General features: G+C 42.2%; 1 protein-coding gene across 2 annotated transcripts in view; it reads left to right on the forward strand.

The window, feature by feature from the left end:
* Positions 1–4,366: 4,366 nt before the first annotated feature.
* Positions 4,367–14,705, forward strand: part of ABCG1 (ATP binding cassette subfamily G member 1) — a 55,711-nt gene continuing 45,372 nt past the window's right edge. Inside the window, exons 1-2 of one of the 2 annotated variants that reach the window (XM_015883181.2) lie at positions 4,367–4,526; positions 7,389–7,632. In XM_015883181.2, the coding sequence (XP_015738667.1) occupies positions 4,485–4,526; positions 7,389–7,632 (286 nt within the window). In that variant the 5' untranslated portion in view covers positions 4,367–4,484. Of the gene's footprint in view, positions 4,527–7,388; positions 7,633–12,846; positions 13,090–14,705 lie in introns of those variants that run through there. The other variant, XM_015883187.2, reaches the window with a different exon arrangement.

A 14,705-nucleotide genomic window follows, 5' to 3' on the forward strand; every position in this document is an offset into this window, starting at 1 on the left:
TAAATATAAAGTAATGGGCAATCAACATCAGTAGAATTGAGCTAATCCAGTGTGCCTACTGCTAGTTTTTTTTTTTCCATTGTTCACCTCAGTATGCTTGAGTTAAAAAACTCAGACAAATAACTTGCTTGTATCGAAGCAAGCACTGTAAGCCCTACTAAATCCCATCAGTATAATAGACAGTAGCCATAGGAATGAACTGTTACTAAAACTGGTAAGAAATGAATAGTTCTTGAATTTCTTGCCCTTGGATTTCTGGATGTTGGAGTACTCAGTTATAAAAAAGACATGATATCTCATGTAAAATAAACATGTGACACCTCTTGTATCATTCCTGAAAATGTTAGTTGAAAACTAAAGTAGACTAAGAACACAGCTTAGGTGGTATCCATCTCTATAGCAGTGGCCCATGGCTAATTCAAGGTAGGTGTCTGGAGTCCCTGGTTGATTGGGAAGCCAAGACGGGTCTAGAAGCCTATTCATCCTAAATCAAGATAAATATTTAAGACTGAATTTTCTTTTGTGGAGACCCATTTCTCTCCAATGACTGAAAGACTCCGCATGACTAGCTTAGATAACAATTTTCCAGGCAGCTAAAATTAGAGATGAATCCCACCTGTTATACAGAGTATACCTAACATGAAAGGAATGACTGATTATGTTCTTCAATATTAAATAGATCTCAAGGCAGATCTGTTTAAACTGACTGACTGCATTCTTCTTAAATAGCATTATGTGAATATTTCCAGTATAGAAAGGGAAGTAATAATGTACCAAAAGACTTGAGAAAATATGAACTGGTTTCTAATGTTGTTCCACTAAAACAGAGTAGGTAAACAGCAGAAAAGGAAAAGAATAATCTGGACTAATTCAGGAGTTTATTGTGTTTTACTGTGATCTTCAAATTTCCAGCCCACTGCCAAAAAGTGCTGTAACCTTTTAGCTGGATACTGAGCGCAGAGCTTGCAAGAATTTCTTAGTAGCACAAGAAAATCTGAAATATCACTTGTGTTTTTTCTGCTGTATCATATGAAAGCCATGCGTGTGTTGGTGTCTTTCAACTCCTGTTACTTGGGTACTTAAATAGAAAATTACCTCTTTATTCCAAACAACTGTTTTCCAGTAAGACTGCGTTATTATCATTACTATCATTATTTGCTTTTCAGCTTCATGGCATCATGAAGACTCACAGCTCTTAGCTGCCATAAATGAAGGCTGTCAGCCTTAGAATCAGACCATAATGGCTTTTTTCAACCTAAAATTTTGGCTGTTCAACCTACTGATGTTCTTTTCACCCTTACTGTATTAGATCTACAGATCAGAGGACAGGAAGATAAAAATATAATTCAGAAACCATCCAAAGCAATGGATATTTTGCAACAGAAAGGTGACAAATTGTCTGGGACACACTGTTGTTACTGGGTTTTAATTTGGGTCAATAACTGCGTGTAAGCATTTTAGATTGGGATAAGTTTCTTTATGTTCACAGATCCTTTGGCTTTTTAGGTGGATACAGGAAGAGTTCTGAAAAAAAACTCCAAATTCTTTTCTCTGTTAAATATTAAACACACTGAAAATGTCTTGAAAACTCTCTGAATCTTTTCTCCAGAATTCCTTGAACTCAGCCTAAACCACTTAAAATTAATAAGCTGCAAACCTTAACAGGCTAACAAAATAGTTACAGCCAAGGTGTATATACATACATATATACATATATACATATATACCTTTACTGTAACATACATGTATATGTGTGTATATATGTATATATATTATATGTGTGTATGTATATATGTGTATATATATTATATACATAAATGAAAACGCCATCTAGAATATTTTGTATTTTATACTTCCTTTTCCTCATCTGCCTATTCCACTCTTCTGAATTAAACTTTTCCTACATGTTGTACCTTATCAGCTACATCCATGCTGGCTGCCGCTTTCCCCCAGGCTATACTGCTTTTCCATGTGAACTAGATCTTGTACAGAGACACCAGAGTTATCAATAAGACACCAGAATTACTCCCGTGACTGTGCTGTAAATCTGCCCCCTCCTACTGCTGACACGCTCCCACTTTGCCCTGCCCTTCCCAGCTCATTTCTTCTTGTGCTGTCCTTTTTCTTTCCCGTGGGCTGCACCAACACACTGCCTACAATGCTTACCCTGCTGTAAAGCCTGGAAGCTACTACTGTTTCCTCATCTATTTTAGGAGTGAGAGTTTTGTTCCTGCCTGCTTGTCCTCACCTTCATTTGTAGCTTCCTTTTTTCTTTTTTCTTTTTTTTCTGTGTTTTTTTTTTTTCCCTGGATTTTTTTAAACATGTTTTTCTCCCCTCTTTTCTTCTCTGAGTTGCGTTCTTGATATTTTTGTCTGCAGGGAGCAGGGGATCACCCATAAAGCTAATGGAAGAGTTAATGAGGGAATGTAGGAATGCAAGAGACTGCTATTTTTAGCAGGCTTCTTCTTATGTAATCTTTTTTTTTTTTCCCTGTGTGATATCAAAATAGATACCAAATAGAATTCAGTTTCTGTGAAACCTGTTTCTACGTCTCAGTGTTTTACAGGAAGCTCTGGTGGGAACTGATACTGCAGCCACTGTGAAAACATAAATCCCTGGGATGTGATCATGTATTCATAGTCAGGCAGAATTTCCACGGAGAGTAATGTGAGCGATGGAGCCTTTCGTTGTCTTCATATTGTGCCCCATGTGAGGAGGGTTTGTGTCTCCATGTCACTTTGTCCCAAATAACATGACCTCCCTCCATGCTGGGCTGGTCCTGGCAGGCAGCACTGGTACTCTTGAAGCAGACAAGCTGTACATACCTTTCTTTGCAGGACTGCTTTGTGAACAGCACTGTTCAGCCTTAGTGCCAAAAGCTGCTTATAGCCTGAGCTAAAACTTTTGTTTGTGCAGCAGATTTTGGTACTGTGCAATTGTGCTGTGCTATAGTAGTATTTTTTTCTTATCTTACTTTTCTCAGGCAGTTGAAAGGCAGGAGAACTAAGCATTATGATGTGTCTGTATCACACGGGCCCTAAAATGAGGATATCTCATGCACTTTCTCTGTATCACCTTCTACCAGCAGACAAAATATGTGACATCTTTAAATGGTTTAACCCCACAAATGCCTTAAACATACATAGCTGTATTTCACAGCCCTTCTTGGTCTTGTGGGAGATATGTATAAAACATTTTATACATGTATAAATGTATAAGACATTCTGAATCCAGTTCTCAGATCCCTGTTATGATTTATCTACCTTATGCTCTTTCTGATGGTACCTGAGGGAAGGGAGCACTGGAGCTTATGGAGAATGGGCCCAGACAGCATGTAACTTCAGAAGCACAAGGAAAGGCTCATGGCTGGGCCAAGCTCTCTACCACTAGGTAGAGAGGCTAACTACTCTGACTTGAAATCTAGTTGTGGATCTGTATTCATGTTGGGAGTGCCAGCACAATTCTAACGGCACACGAACACCATCCAGCACATCTCATGGGCAAGGATGGGGTTTGGGCTCCTACTTAAATAGACTTACAGAAATGTTTGTGTTGGAAGGGTCTTTTAAAGGCCATCTAGTCCAACTCTCCTGCAGTGAATAGGGACACCTAAAGCTATATCAGATTGCAAAGAGCTCTATCCAGCCTGACCTTGAATGATGGAGCATCCATCACTCTCTGGGCAACCTGTGTCAGTGCCTCACCATCCTTATTGTAAAAAAAAAGGTCTTTATATCCAATCTAAATATCTCCTCTTTTAGTTTGAAACCATTTTCCCTTGTCCTGTCACAGCAGACCCTGCTAAAGAGTCTGTCCACTTTCTTCATACAGCCCCCTTTTAGATACAGATCTCAGCTCTCCCTGGAGCCTTCTCTTCTCCAGGCTGAACAGCCCCATCTCTCTCAGCCTGCCCTTGCAGGAAGGTGTTCCATCCCTCGCATTATTGTTGTGGCCCTCCTCTGAACACACTCCAATAGATCCACTTCTGTCTTGTACTGAGTACTCCCCATCTGGACGCAGTACTCCAGGTGAGGCCTCACCAGCACAAAGCAGAGGGGCAGCATCACCTCGCTTGCCCAGCTGGCCACACTTAAACACCTCCAGGGATGGGGCATCCACCACCTCCGTGCAGCTCAGGACACGGGTAGCTTTCTGAGCTACAAGGGCACACTGCTGGCTCACATCCAGCCTGCCATCCACCAGGACCCCCATGCCCTGCCCAGAGCGGGGACAAGCCCCCTACCCCAATGGAATGGGTCCAGGGAGCTCCGGACCGCGCTCCTCAGCCCTCTGTGGAGCCGGGCGGGGCCAGCTGGGCGCGGCGGGGCGGCCCTGAGCGAGGCAGGAGGCCGCTCCCTCCTCCTCCTCCCCTCCCTCCGCCACCAATCCGGGCGGCTCTGGAGGGCTTCGCGCGGAGCCGGCGGAGCGGGAGCCGCCGGTATCAGGAGCAGCGGGAGCAGCAGGCGGCCGGGCAGTGGGGCACATGGCATGCCTGATGGCGGCTTTCTCCCTGGGCACCGCTCTGGTAAGGGGTGCCCTGACTGCGTGTGCTTCCCCGTGGGTCAGCGGGAAACGAGGGGGAGTGAGGGGCAGCGGGCGGAGGGCGGTGGGGTGACTGTCGGCGCGGGGCGGCTGCGGGTTTGGGGTTTGCGGGGCAGCCCCACGGCGGCGGCTGTGAGGACGGCGGAGTTTGACCGACAGTTACCTCTGGGCTTGAGCTGCTGGAAGGGATTAGGGGCTTCTGCGGGCGTTCTCCGATGGTTCTCAAAACAGATTTGCGGGAGGACCGTAACCTCAGCGGGTCTTTGCATAATAGCATCGGCTTGGTGCGTAACGGCCTCGGTTTGATGAGAGAGGGAAGTTGTTTGCAGAGCGTGGGGGACCGTTTCGCTGCCGTGCCTGGTAAACACCAGCAAGCGGTTGAGCGCTGAGAAACGCTGGGGGTTGGAACTACGTGATCCTTGAGGTCCCTTCCAACCCGGGTCATTCTGTGATTCTGTGAAATACAGCGGCGTGAGCTCAGCTGCGATGTAACGCTGTCTTTCAGTGTATACGTTATCTGTCTGTTTGAGACGGACAGCGGTTTGATGTCAGCACACATCGGCCGTGTCAGTGGAGCAGCGAGCAGCTTGTTTATGTTTGTACACGTACGGAAGTGTGCTTAAGGAATCACTGTGCAGTGCTGCGGCTCCATGAACCGGCTGTGCCCACCTGGCAGCCAGCGGGATTCATTTGCCCCAGCCCTCTGGGGCAGTGTCCCCCAAAGGAGACTGATGTGTGACCTAATGGCTGGCCAGGTTTTGTCATGATGGTCTGCTGTAAGCAGATGCTTCAATCATTCCAGACACCAAAAGGGTTTGCTCAGTATTCCGGGAATACAAGTCTCTGGCTTCCTACTCCCAGCAGTTGTCTGGCAAACATTTTTCTTTTTGGATTGAAATAAGCTGGAGCAGCCCTCACTGTCCCTTGAGTGCTCAAGGTGACCTGCTCATTGAGGGCTAGTTTGTGGGTATTCTCTTTGACACGTGAAAGTGCTCAGTAGATTCTGTGAACCAAGCAATCCGAGAGTTTCAAAGTTAAGTCTCAAAAACATTCAGGAAAGAATATTATTAACACAGCATCTCGTGTTTTTTTAAGGAAGAGGGAGGTCCCCTTGCTTTAACCGCTCAAGTCTCAGATGTTTCACATTACGCTTGTTTTGTTCAAATTCCATGCCATTGCAGTCAACTCTAAGAAATCAGGAGTAAGTGTTACTGGATACCTGACCTCTCAGTCACTTGAGAGGGTAATTAAAGTTGCTCACTTGAGAAAGCGTGGAGAGCAGATTTGATTTTTGTATCCAGAACCAAGAAGAACTGGAAGACTCCAGTCTACTGGTTTTGTAGGATTCCAGACTATTGTAGTACTTTGCTTTAGGGTTTTTCATCAGCATTCATGATAAGTGACCAGTCTGGAAAGCACTACTTTTACCATATAAGTGGGGAGGCCGTTCTCTGTAACAGAGAGGATGACAGTGGCATAGTGGAAGTGTGTTGACTTCTGAAATTGCAGCATGACTTAGTTGCTTTGGAGGGCGAACAGGAGTTGACAGTGGCATGACCTACAGCTCCTTGTTGAGAGTGTTCAATACTGGCACCTTTGAAAGAAGTGTAGCAGATACCTTTGGAGAAATGTAGGCTGTTGGTTAGGAGTGACAATATGGAAAGCCTAGCCCATAAGCCAGCTATGGGATTATTTTCTGATGCAGATCTGCATTAAAAACAGTAGGTGTTACAATAGATAACTGCACAGATGTTACACACTTATGACATACAACGTTACATACTTTTGACAAAGGACAACCTCTGAACTGTTCAAAATTCTGTTAAACTGAAGAAGATTCCAGGTTGTTTTTCTTTAGGCTTTGGACATGCCCTGTTGATACTGATACAGGGTGCTCATGTGGGTGAAAGGAATGGAAAAAGTTCAGATTATGTGTGTGTATATTATAAAGAGAAGGGCAGGCTGCAGGCTTCTGGTATGAGCAGGAGAGGGACAGGAAAGCCTTAGACCAAAGAATGCTAAGTGCAATTGCACTGAGTGCTATGCTGGGCAAAGCATGGCAAGAGGCTGTGAGCTGAGAGCATTGACCTTGCAGTGTCAGCAGTGCTAGTACTGGAACAGGGTTTAGTATGTTTATGTAGCTGATAAGATTTCCATTAGGGATTGCTGTCAAGTAAGGAAAGATTTTGGATGGAAATCTTTGTGCTTTTCTCTTGTACTGCTGTAGGTTGCAGAGTCTCCAGAACTTTCACTGCATGAGCAGATAAGGCAGAAAACAGCATATTTCAAAATTTTCAGTAATGTAGCTTGTACAATTTCACATGTACAGGTGTATGTTCTGATCTGAAGGGATAAGAGCTCTTGGACTCTCTGAGTGGCTGTCTTTTGACATGTCTGCACAAAAAAATTGCTCAGCTAACTTCCTTCATCCTTTAGCTCTGTCCCAGTACAAGCCCTGGGATTAGAACAACTAGAACTCAGTTCTTGGAAGGAATACAATATGACTATACTTAGAAATTGCATTTTTCTGCTGCATTATTCTGGTCCAAAAGCTGTTCATTTCTGAAGGTGGATAGTGATGTGCTGTTTGTACCTTTTGAGAGGAAAATAGTGCTAAAGGAACTGCCCTTTGTGTGCCATAAGAGTGTGGGCTTTCTACGAAGACACTGGAAGAGCAAATAAAAGGTGGTTTTGGTTTTTATTTTCACCTTTCAGTATGTCACTTTGCTGGATTCTGTGCTTGGATTTTACTTTTAAATACTAATAATTCTTATGCAGAGGGTTTTGAAATGTATTCCTGAACAAAAGCATGTGAACTTTGCTCTTTCTTCAACTTTCTCTCTAGAACGCCAGCAGTTCTGCTTGTACTATGGTCGAGCCAAAGTCGGTGTGTGTTTCAGTGGATGAAGTGGTCTCAAATGGCACAGATAACCAAGACATTCGACTGATGAATGGGCACTTGAAAAAAGTGGACAACACTCTGACAGAAGCTCACCGTTTCTCCTATCTACCACGCAGACCTGCTGTAAATATTGAGTTTAAAGAACTGTCATACTCCGTCCAAGAAGGGCCATGGTGGAGGAAGAAAGGTGAGGAAAAGTATTATTTTAGCAACTTTATAAATGTTTTTGTCTACGTGGATAGTTGTGGTAGCTGAAAGGAGTCTGTTCTGGGTTAGTGAAGCAAAGCAAGTAAGGAAAGCGTGTTTTCACAGTGCTTTTTACTTGGGTTCTCAATATATCAAACTCCTAAGAGTATGGAAATAAATAGTTCTCTCTAAGTAAACAAACAAACAAACAAGAAAACAACAAACATAAAAAACAAAGACTAGAAAGTGTGTCATGGCTGAAGACAGCATAAAGAAGCTGCTTCTGGACTGATTGGAAGGCCAGGTGCAGTATTTGTCCCAGCTCTGGAAGCAGACACTACTTTGTTTTGAGGAACATGGGAGGTAACAGGGAACTTTCCTGCAGTCTGAGATACTGAAGATTCTGCAACTCATTTAACTGTTTGCTTCCCAGTTCTAAAGTATCTGAAGTATGTGCTGTACTTCTGTGCTGCCAGTCATCTGTGATTTTGCCTGTTTATTGTTGGGGGTGGTTAGAGAATGCAGTAAAGACAGAGGTTGGGGGAAAGGGAGTAGTTTTTGTTCTTGGGTGTTTGTTTGGTTTTTTTACTTTTACAATAAGGTTTTGTCAGATAGTTATATTTTAAGTACTCTTTAAGAACAGCAAGCATCTCAGAATTTCAGAAAGCATTTGAAATCAATATGATTATTCTCTTAAAACATTGTGCTTGGAAATCAGTGTCATGGGCTGTAGGATTGTTAGCTTTTCCAAGACTCCTGCTTTTCTCAGGTAGGTATCTTTAAGGTTACCATTTCTCTTAACTGATGTAGTTGCTGGCTATTACTAGGACTAGCTCCTGAGCTTTAGTCAAGTACGGGGATGCTGTTTTGCTAATTAATTTGCTAACACACAACACAGTTCTCAGCCTGCAACACAAGGCACATCAAAATGGTATGGACATTGTATCAGTGTCAAGAAATTGAAGCATTACGACTTTCTCCCCACAGTACAGTTTCTCTTATAGTTCTGAGACATTGCTTCCAGTGCTGAAATATTGATGGGAGTTGGGAGGGCATATTCAGATCTGTTCTTTGTATACTTTTGGTCACTTACAGTTTTGAAGTAACCTTTTGAATCACTTTGTGAAGTGAAGTGAAGTGAATTCTGTCCTTTTTCATCTGCTTTGCGTTCATTCTTTTTATACTTTCATCTGCTTAGTTGTAGCCATGTGTTTTCAGGGCATTTTTTATGTTTGTGTGTGTGTGTGTAAGTGTGTGGCTAGTCATCTTTCTGACAGGAAAACTAGGTCATGAAGTCAACTCCACTCAGTGAAAAGAAGGAAGCCCAAAAGAAATTACTGAAATATTAAGGAAAGTTTTGTGTGCTAAGTGACATAATTGCTCTTCCTTAAGGAATTCTCTCTTAGTAATGTAAATTCGTATGGTTGTGTGCTTTAGTTATTTTTAAACGATAAGACCCTGTCAGTGTGGTACTTGACTGAGCCATACTAGGTACCTGCACTTGTTTTGGATCTGTAAATCCACTAGCTTAGAGGTTCCACTTGAAATTGTTTTACAAAATACATTGCTGCTGACTGGAAATTTTGACGCTATCACAACATGGTGGCTTTCCTTGTTGAGAAATGTGTGATACAAAAATCAAATGGCAGATCCCAACAAAATGTCCTGTTGCTAAAAAGGACCCATTGTGGCATCTTGCCATAGGGCATGAATGACTGCTAGACACGGATTCTCCAGCTTCTGGGTAGCTGTGAGCAGGAGTTCTTATTCTCCACTCCTCACTTGGCCTTGCACCTTATATGTCTTTCCTTGGACCAGTAAGGTCAGTTGCTGAGTGGTTGTGAGGAATGCTGTCTGTCAGCAGGTCTTGGCACTCTTCTGCTGACCAGGAATCTAAAAGATCTGTGGGGAGTTTATTCAGCCAATCTGAATACGAGCCAAAGAGTGCTTTCACGGCAAGTAAGGCAAATAACATGATGAGCTACCTTTAAAGGATGTGGCCAGGAAGTGGAGAAATGTTATCCTTCTCTAGTTAACATTAGCGAGTGCACAACAGGAACACTGCATCTGGTTTGCTCCCTCCAGTTCAACAGAGGTAGTGGGAAGTTGGCAAGGGTCTATCAGAGAAGTGAAGAATTGGCTGGGGACTGATGAGGAGAGACTGTGGAAGCTGGTCTTCCTAGGTTGAGTGAAGGGAAAGCTGCAGGATCATTTTGTAGTGTTTTACAACTACTCACAGGGCAGTTCTAAAGTCACTGGAGCCAAATTCCTGTAGGTATTGTCAACTGATGTATGTGGCCACACACTGTGTTTTGAATGGCTTAGAGTGGATGTTAGGAAATATCTTTTGACCTGTAGAGGAATGCAGTTGTGGGATAATTCACTCAGATGCTATAGTGTATCCACACTGGGGGTTCTAAAAGATACGTCTGGGCAGAGCCACAGCTGGTATGTGTGGTGTTGGTGAGTATCATGCTTTGAGCAGAAGGCTAGCTTAGATGTCCAGAGGTCTCTTCCAAGCATCACTTCTATAATTTACTGAGTTACTAACCAGACTGCTAACCTAGAAAGAAACTTTCTTCTTAGCTATGTTCCAACCCCAGGAACTGACCCAATGTATTGATTTTGGTAAAGTAGGCTTTCCAATAGTGTAACAGTAGACTGAAAATGGAACTGCCTAAATGATCTTATATGAAGTAGGCATCAAAATATTAGGTTCGGGAAATGGGTAATGTCTTACCCTCAAACACTGGTAACTCCTATAGCTTTGCATTTGACTGGGATTCTCTGCACCAAAAAGATTTCTCATTGCCATGAAGTGAGATCCAGTCCAACTGTCCACCTCCTGCCAGTATCTCAGTTCATACTGTTCTGTGGTGCTGTTCATAGCAGTAAGGGACAAGGAATGCCATTGTAAAAATGGCCTTTTAAACTAGTCGTGTTTCTATTCTGAAATCAAGCTTGACAGAAAATCTATTTATATGTTTTTCTCCAAAACTGTGATGAATTACTGAAAACCTTTCAGTGAAGGTTGGATCACAAAGGGAGAAGTATAGTTTGCTCTCAAAGACAATTTGTGTTAATAGGTTGAAGAGGAATTCAACTAAAAAGCAACAATAAAAAGATGTACTCCCCTCAGCGAGAATGGCATTGTAAAGTAGTGTTAAGGTTAGACTGTAAATTAACAAAAGGAGGATTCGTGAGTAATTCTGCCATTGTGTTCTGCCCTTTGCTGTGTTGTTCAGACAGTTAAACTAATGATTTGTAATATCATTTACTTTTTATTAAAAGCACAAAGAAGGTGAATTTGAGTTGCTTGTCAACAGTTAACAAGAAAGCAACTAAATGTGACATATTAGTCTTCAAATTAGAATTCTTTATTCCCAGCCTTAATGTGCTTAATTTATCTACTAAATCTCGTTTTCTCTTTAAAAACAAGAAAGTGCGTTTTCATTCTCAGAATTATCTGATAAATGCATCTTGATACAAAAATGCTCGTTCCACTTGTTTTAATGAACTTTAATTAAACTCATAGTAAAGATTTGGTTGCCGCTAAGCCTGATTGATTCATGGTGTAATTCTATTTGAAGTAAGTGGCGTTAACAGGAGTGAACCTGGCAAGTGAGCTCTTGATCAAAGAAGCTGTATTTGCCCCATTCAGTTCAGTAAGACTTCTTATCAATCTGGGAATTTGGAAAATGCTACAAAGATAAAATTGTCAGAAGGTCTCACATAGCCTAGGGAATTACTCAACCAGTAGGATGAACTCGTTCTGAAGTTTTGAATGAAAGAGACTGATAAATGACTTGATCCAGATCTTCTGAGGTTAAGGATCATAGCATAACCACTCTCTTCCAGAACCAAAAATGCCTCCCACTTTGATTCCAGTCTTTGTTCTAACATGTGCCAGAAGTCTTCTGCAGGTCAGCAAGATTCAAGATTTCCATAAGTTACCTCCAGGACTGCTGGGGCAGATGCTTTGTTGTATAAGTTTAAAATGAACTGGCAAAACAAGAGAAAGGAAAATTCAGCACTCAAAGAAATAATAGAACTGCTGAGTCCTAGAATGCCTTCTCTTCTCTTAGGATGAGGGAGCCAGCTGATTCAGATGGGAAGAGGAGGAGCCCTCTATGTGTGCTCCTTAAATGAGGAATCACAGAATCACAGAATTATCAAGGTTGGAAAAGACCTACAAGATCATCTAGTCCAACCATTACTGATACTTATCAGCTAAATCATATTCCCCAACACAACATCCAAACGTTTCTTGAACACTCACATGGTCGGTTACTCCACCACCTCCCTGGGCAGTGCATTCCAATGCCTGACCACCCTTTCAAAAATGCAGTGTCACAAGGCTTCAGAGTAAACCATGCTCCAAATTTCCATCTTAACAGGTTGAAAAAGAGCCGTGACAGCGCCTCTTATCATGGCTTCTGAACTACCTGCTTAAATCATATTTCAGATTGAAAATGCAGCTTAAAATACAAACTACAGAAACATGTATTGAGGCGTAGGTTTTAAACGTAGAACTGCCTGAAAACTGTTTGCAAGAGGGTTTTATAGAAAAGTCAGTGCATACTACTTTTTGTATAGTATGCATATACTGCTCACTACTGTTGTAGTGAGCACCATAAAGTAATCTGAATAGGATGAGTGACTTCAGTGTAAAATTATGGATAGTCCCAAATATGAGGAAGTCACAGTAAGTAGCTTGCAGTCTTCTGTCTTGCCATAATTATTTCAGTGTTGGTTTGATTCTATATGCACGTGCAAAAAAAGACATCCATCCTTTTTCTAGGTGTTTTTACCACAATGTAGGAATCTATTGTTTCTACATGTTTGAGTGTGACTAGGAAGAAAACAGTAATCTATTGGTTGTTAAAACTCCACGGGAACTTGGGAATTCATTTATTTTTTTTCTAGTACTTGTCAGTATTAGTGGTTAATTAAGCAACAGTGTAGTTGGAAATTTCTCCATTGTTATTTTGAGAAATGTAGTGACTCATTTTGTACTGCCTCGGGATGGAGGTTTGATCTCTAGTAACCTCACTGGGAAGGGGTTCCAGCCAGTCAAGCTGCAATCTGCTCTACTTATCGAGTGGATTAGCAGCAACAGAAATTCATGCTCAGCAGAAAAAGCCATCGTTCCGCTATTCTGGGGTTGTTGCAGTAGCTCAGACCCTGGGAAAACAAGTAGCTTAAGAGGTCCTGTGTTTTCTTACATGATTACAGCTTCCTAACTTTGAGATGGAGCACATGAAAGATGCAGAGGAGGTTTGCCTGTGAAAGGAGGGAGGTGAAGGACGGTGTTTATTCTGAATGGCTCCATAGCGTCCAGTGGGGAAATATGGGATGTTTGGCAGGTTGCTTGGCGTTCTTGAAAAGCACTGAGTGTGTCCATCATAGTCTGAGATGGTGTCATCAGAACAGCTGATACTGATGTTTTAGCTGAGAGGTCTGTGTATTATGTTAATATTGATCTCTGAGTAAGATGGAAATATGAACCACTGTCAAATCCTTAATGCACGCAGGCTTTTACTGATTCGCTCTGGTGCTTTGCTATGAATTTGTTCTGCTATGCGTGCTCGTGTGCGTGCAGACTAACTTGTTTCTTTCTATTAAGCTAGGGTTTTCTCTTTGCAGCATCTTTGCAGTGACTTCATTTAAAAGATCCCCCCCCCCCCCCTCCCGGAGATATCCAAGGACCCACAAGATAAAGGGAAAGGGGGGTGGGATTTGCCCTAAATTGTTTGTTAATCCTTGCCAGAGGAGACGGAAAAAGCCTCTACTCATCCCCAGCAGGTGCACTGCAGTAGAGGTGCCGCATGCCCGGGCTGCCAGGCTCGCGGTTACTGGCGGTCAGTGCACGGCAGTAACCCCGGCTGTGATGCTCCAGCGCCGGGAGCGAGTCCTGGTTGGTTGTTCCACACGCTGTTGCTAAGAGGAGAGGAAGAGATGAGCGGTAAAGAGCAAAAAAAAAACCAACAAAAAGCCGTTTGCAAGAGGGGGATTTTTTTGTTTCTCGCCTTACTCCAACAGATGGGTTGCATTGTTTTCTCTGGTTTTGCCTGTTTTGTCTGAGTGTGTGGTTTCATCTAGGAGAGCAGAATGTGTGCAAATTACGATCCAAACGTTAGAACAAATAAGCAAGTTAAACTGGTTGAAATGAGCTGTGATGCTACTAAAAGCCCTTCAACAAAATGTTTTGTGGATTCTTTTTCTGTTACTTCAAATATTAGTGAAATTAATGGAAACAAAACACGACTTCTAACAGGATTTCTGAATTCGTGTTTCAGCCATGATAAAATCCTGCAGTTTCTTTTCTATCACTTAAGCTGTCTCAGTGTGTTAAAAATACACTGAGAAGTCATTGTTACTGGAATAATTCACTGCATTTTATTAATAGATTTATAATAATTCCTAACATCATTTCACACATTGCATGAAATAGGGAGATACTAGGGACAAATCTTGGTCAGCCTGTTTGTCTGACTGTTCTATTGCTTCCCAGCCAAGAATAATATTCTTTCAGCAGCAGTTCCACTGAAGTATTAGGATTACTTATTTTCCTTCATACAAAGCCCATAGTTATTGCTGGAGGATTTCTTTCTATATGTCTGAGCTTGATTCAGTGAGTCTTGGTCACTGAGTTACTGTGTGAGTAAAACATGTTTTTCCTCTTTCACCTTGACATGTTGTTTATTAAAACCAGACATTACTATGACCTCTTTGTTTTCATACTACCTAATGTTTTACTATGATACATTTCTTTTTATTTATTGCTGTTTTGAAAACTTGTGGCCAAGAAAGGAAGTTTTTAGAGGGAGACCAGTAGAAATATTTCAGAGTTTATATGCAAGGAAAGTGGTGATGGGCTGCTAGGAGTTCTAGCTGCAGTTTCCACTGTTTCCATCTCACAGGGAGCGTCTGTTGGGGGCTGGCTGTAACTCACCCTGACAGTTCTCCATTGCAACCTTCTCTATACTGAGCAGGGTCTGATGAAGTACTTTGGTGTCCTCTGCCCATATTCAGATCTCTTGCTTGAGGTGTTGATGAGAAAGCATGCATCAT

The sequence above is a fragment of the Coturnix japonica genome, chromosome 1 (assembly GCF_001577835.2).
Source record: "Coturnix japonica isolate 7356 chromosome 1, Coturnix japonica 2.1, whole genome shotgun sequence".
Classification (NCBI taxonomy): Eukaryota; Metazoa; Chordata; class Aves; order Galliformes; family Phasianidae; genus Coturnix; species Coturnix japonica.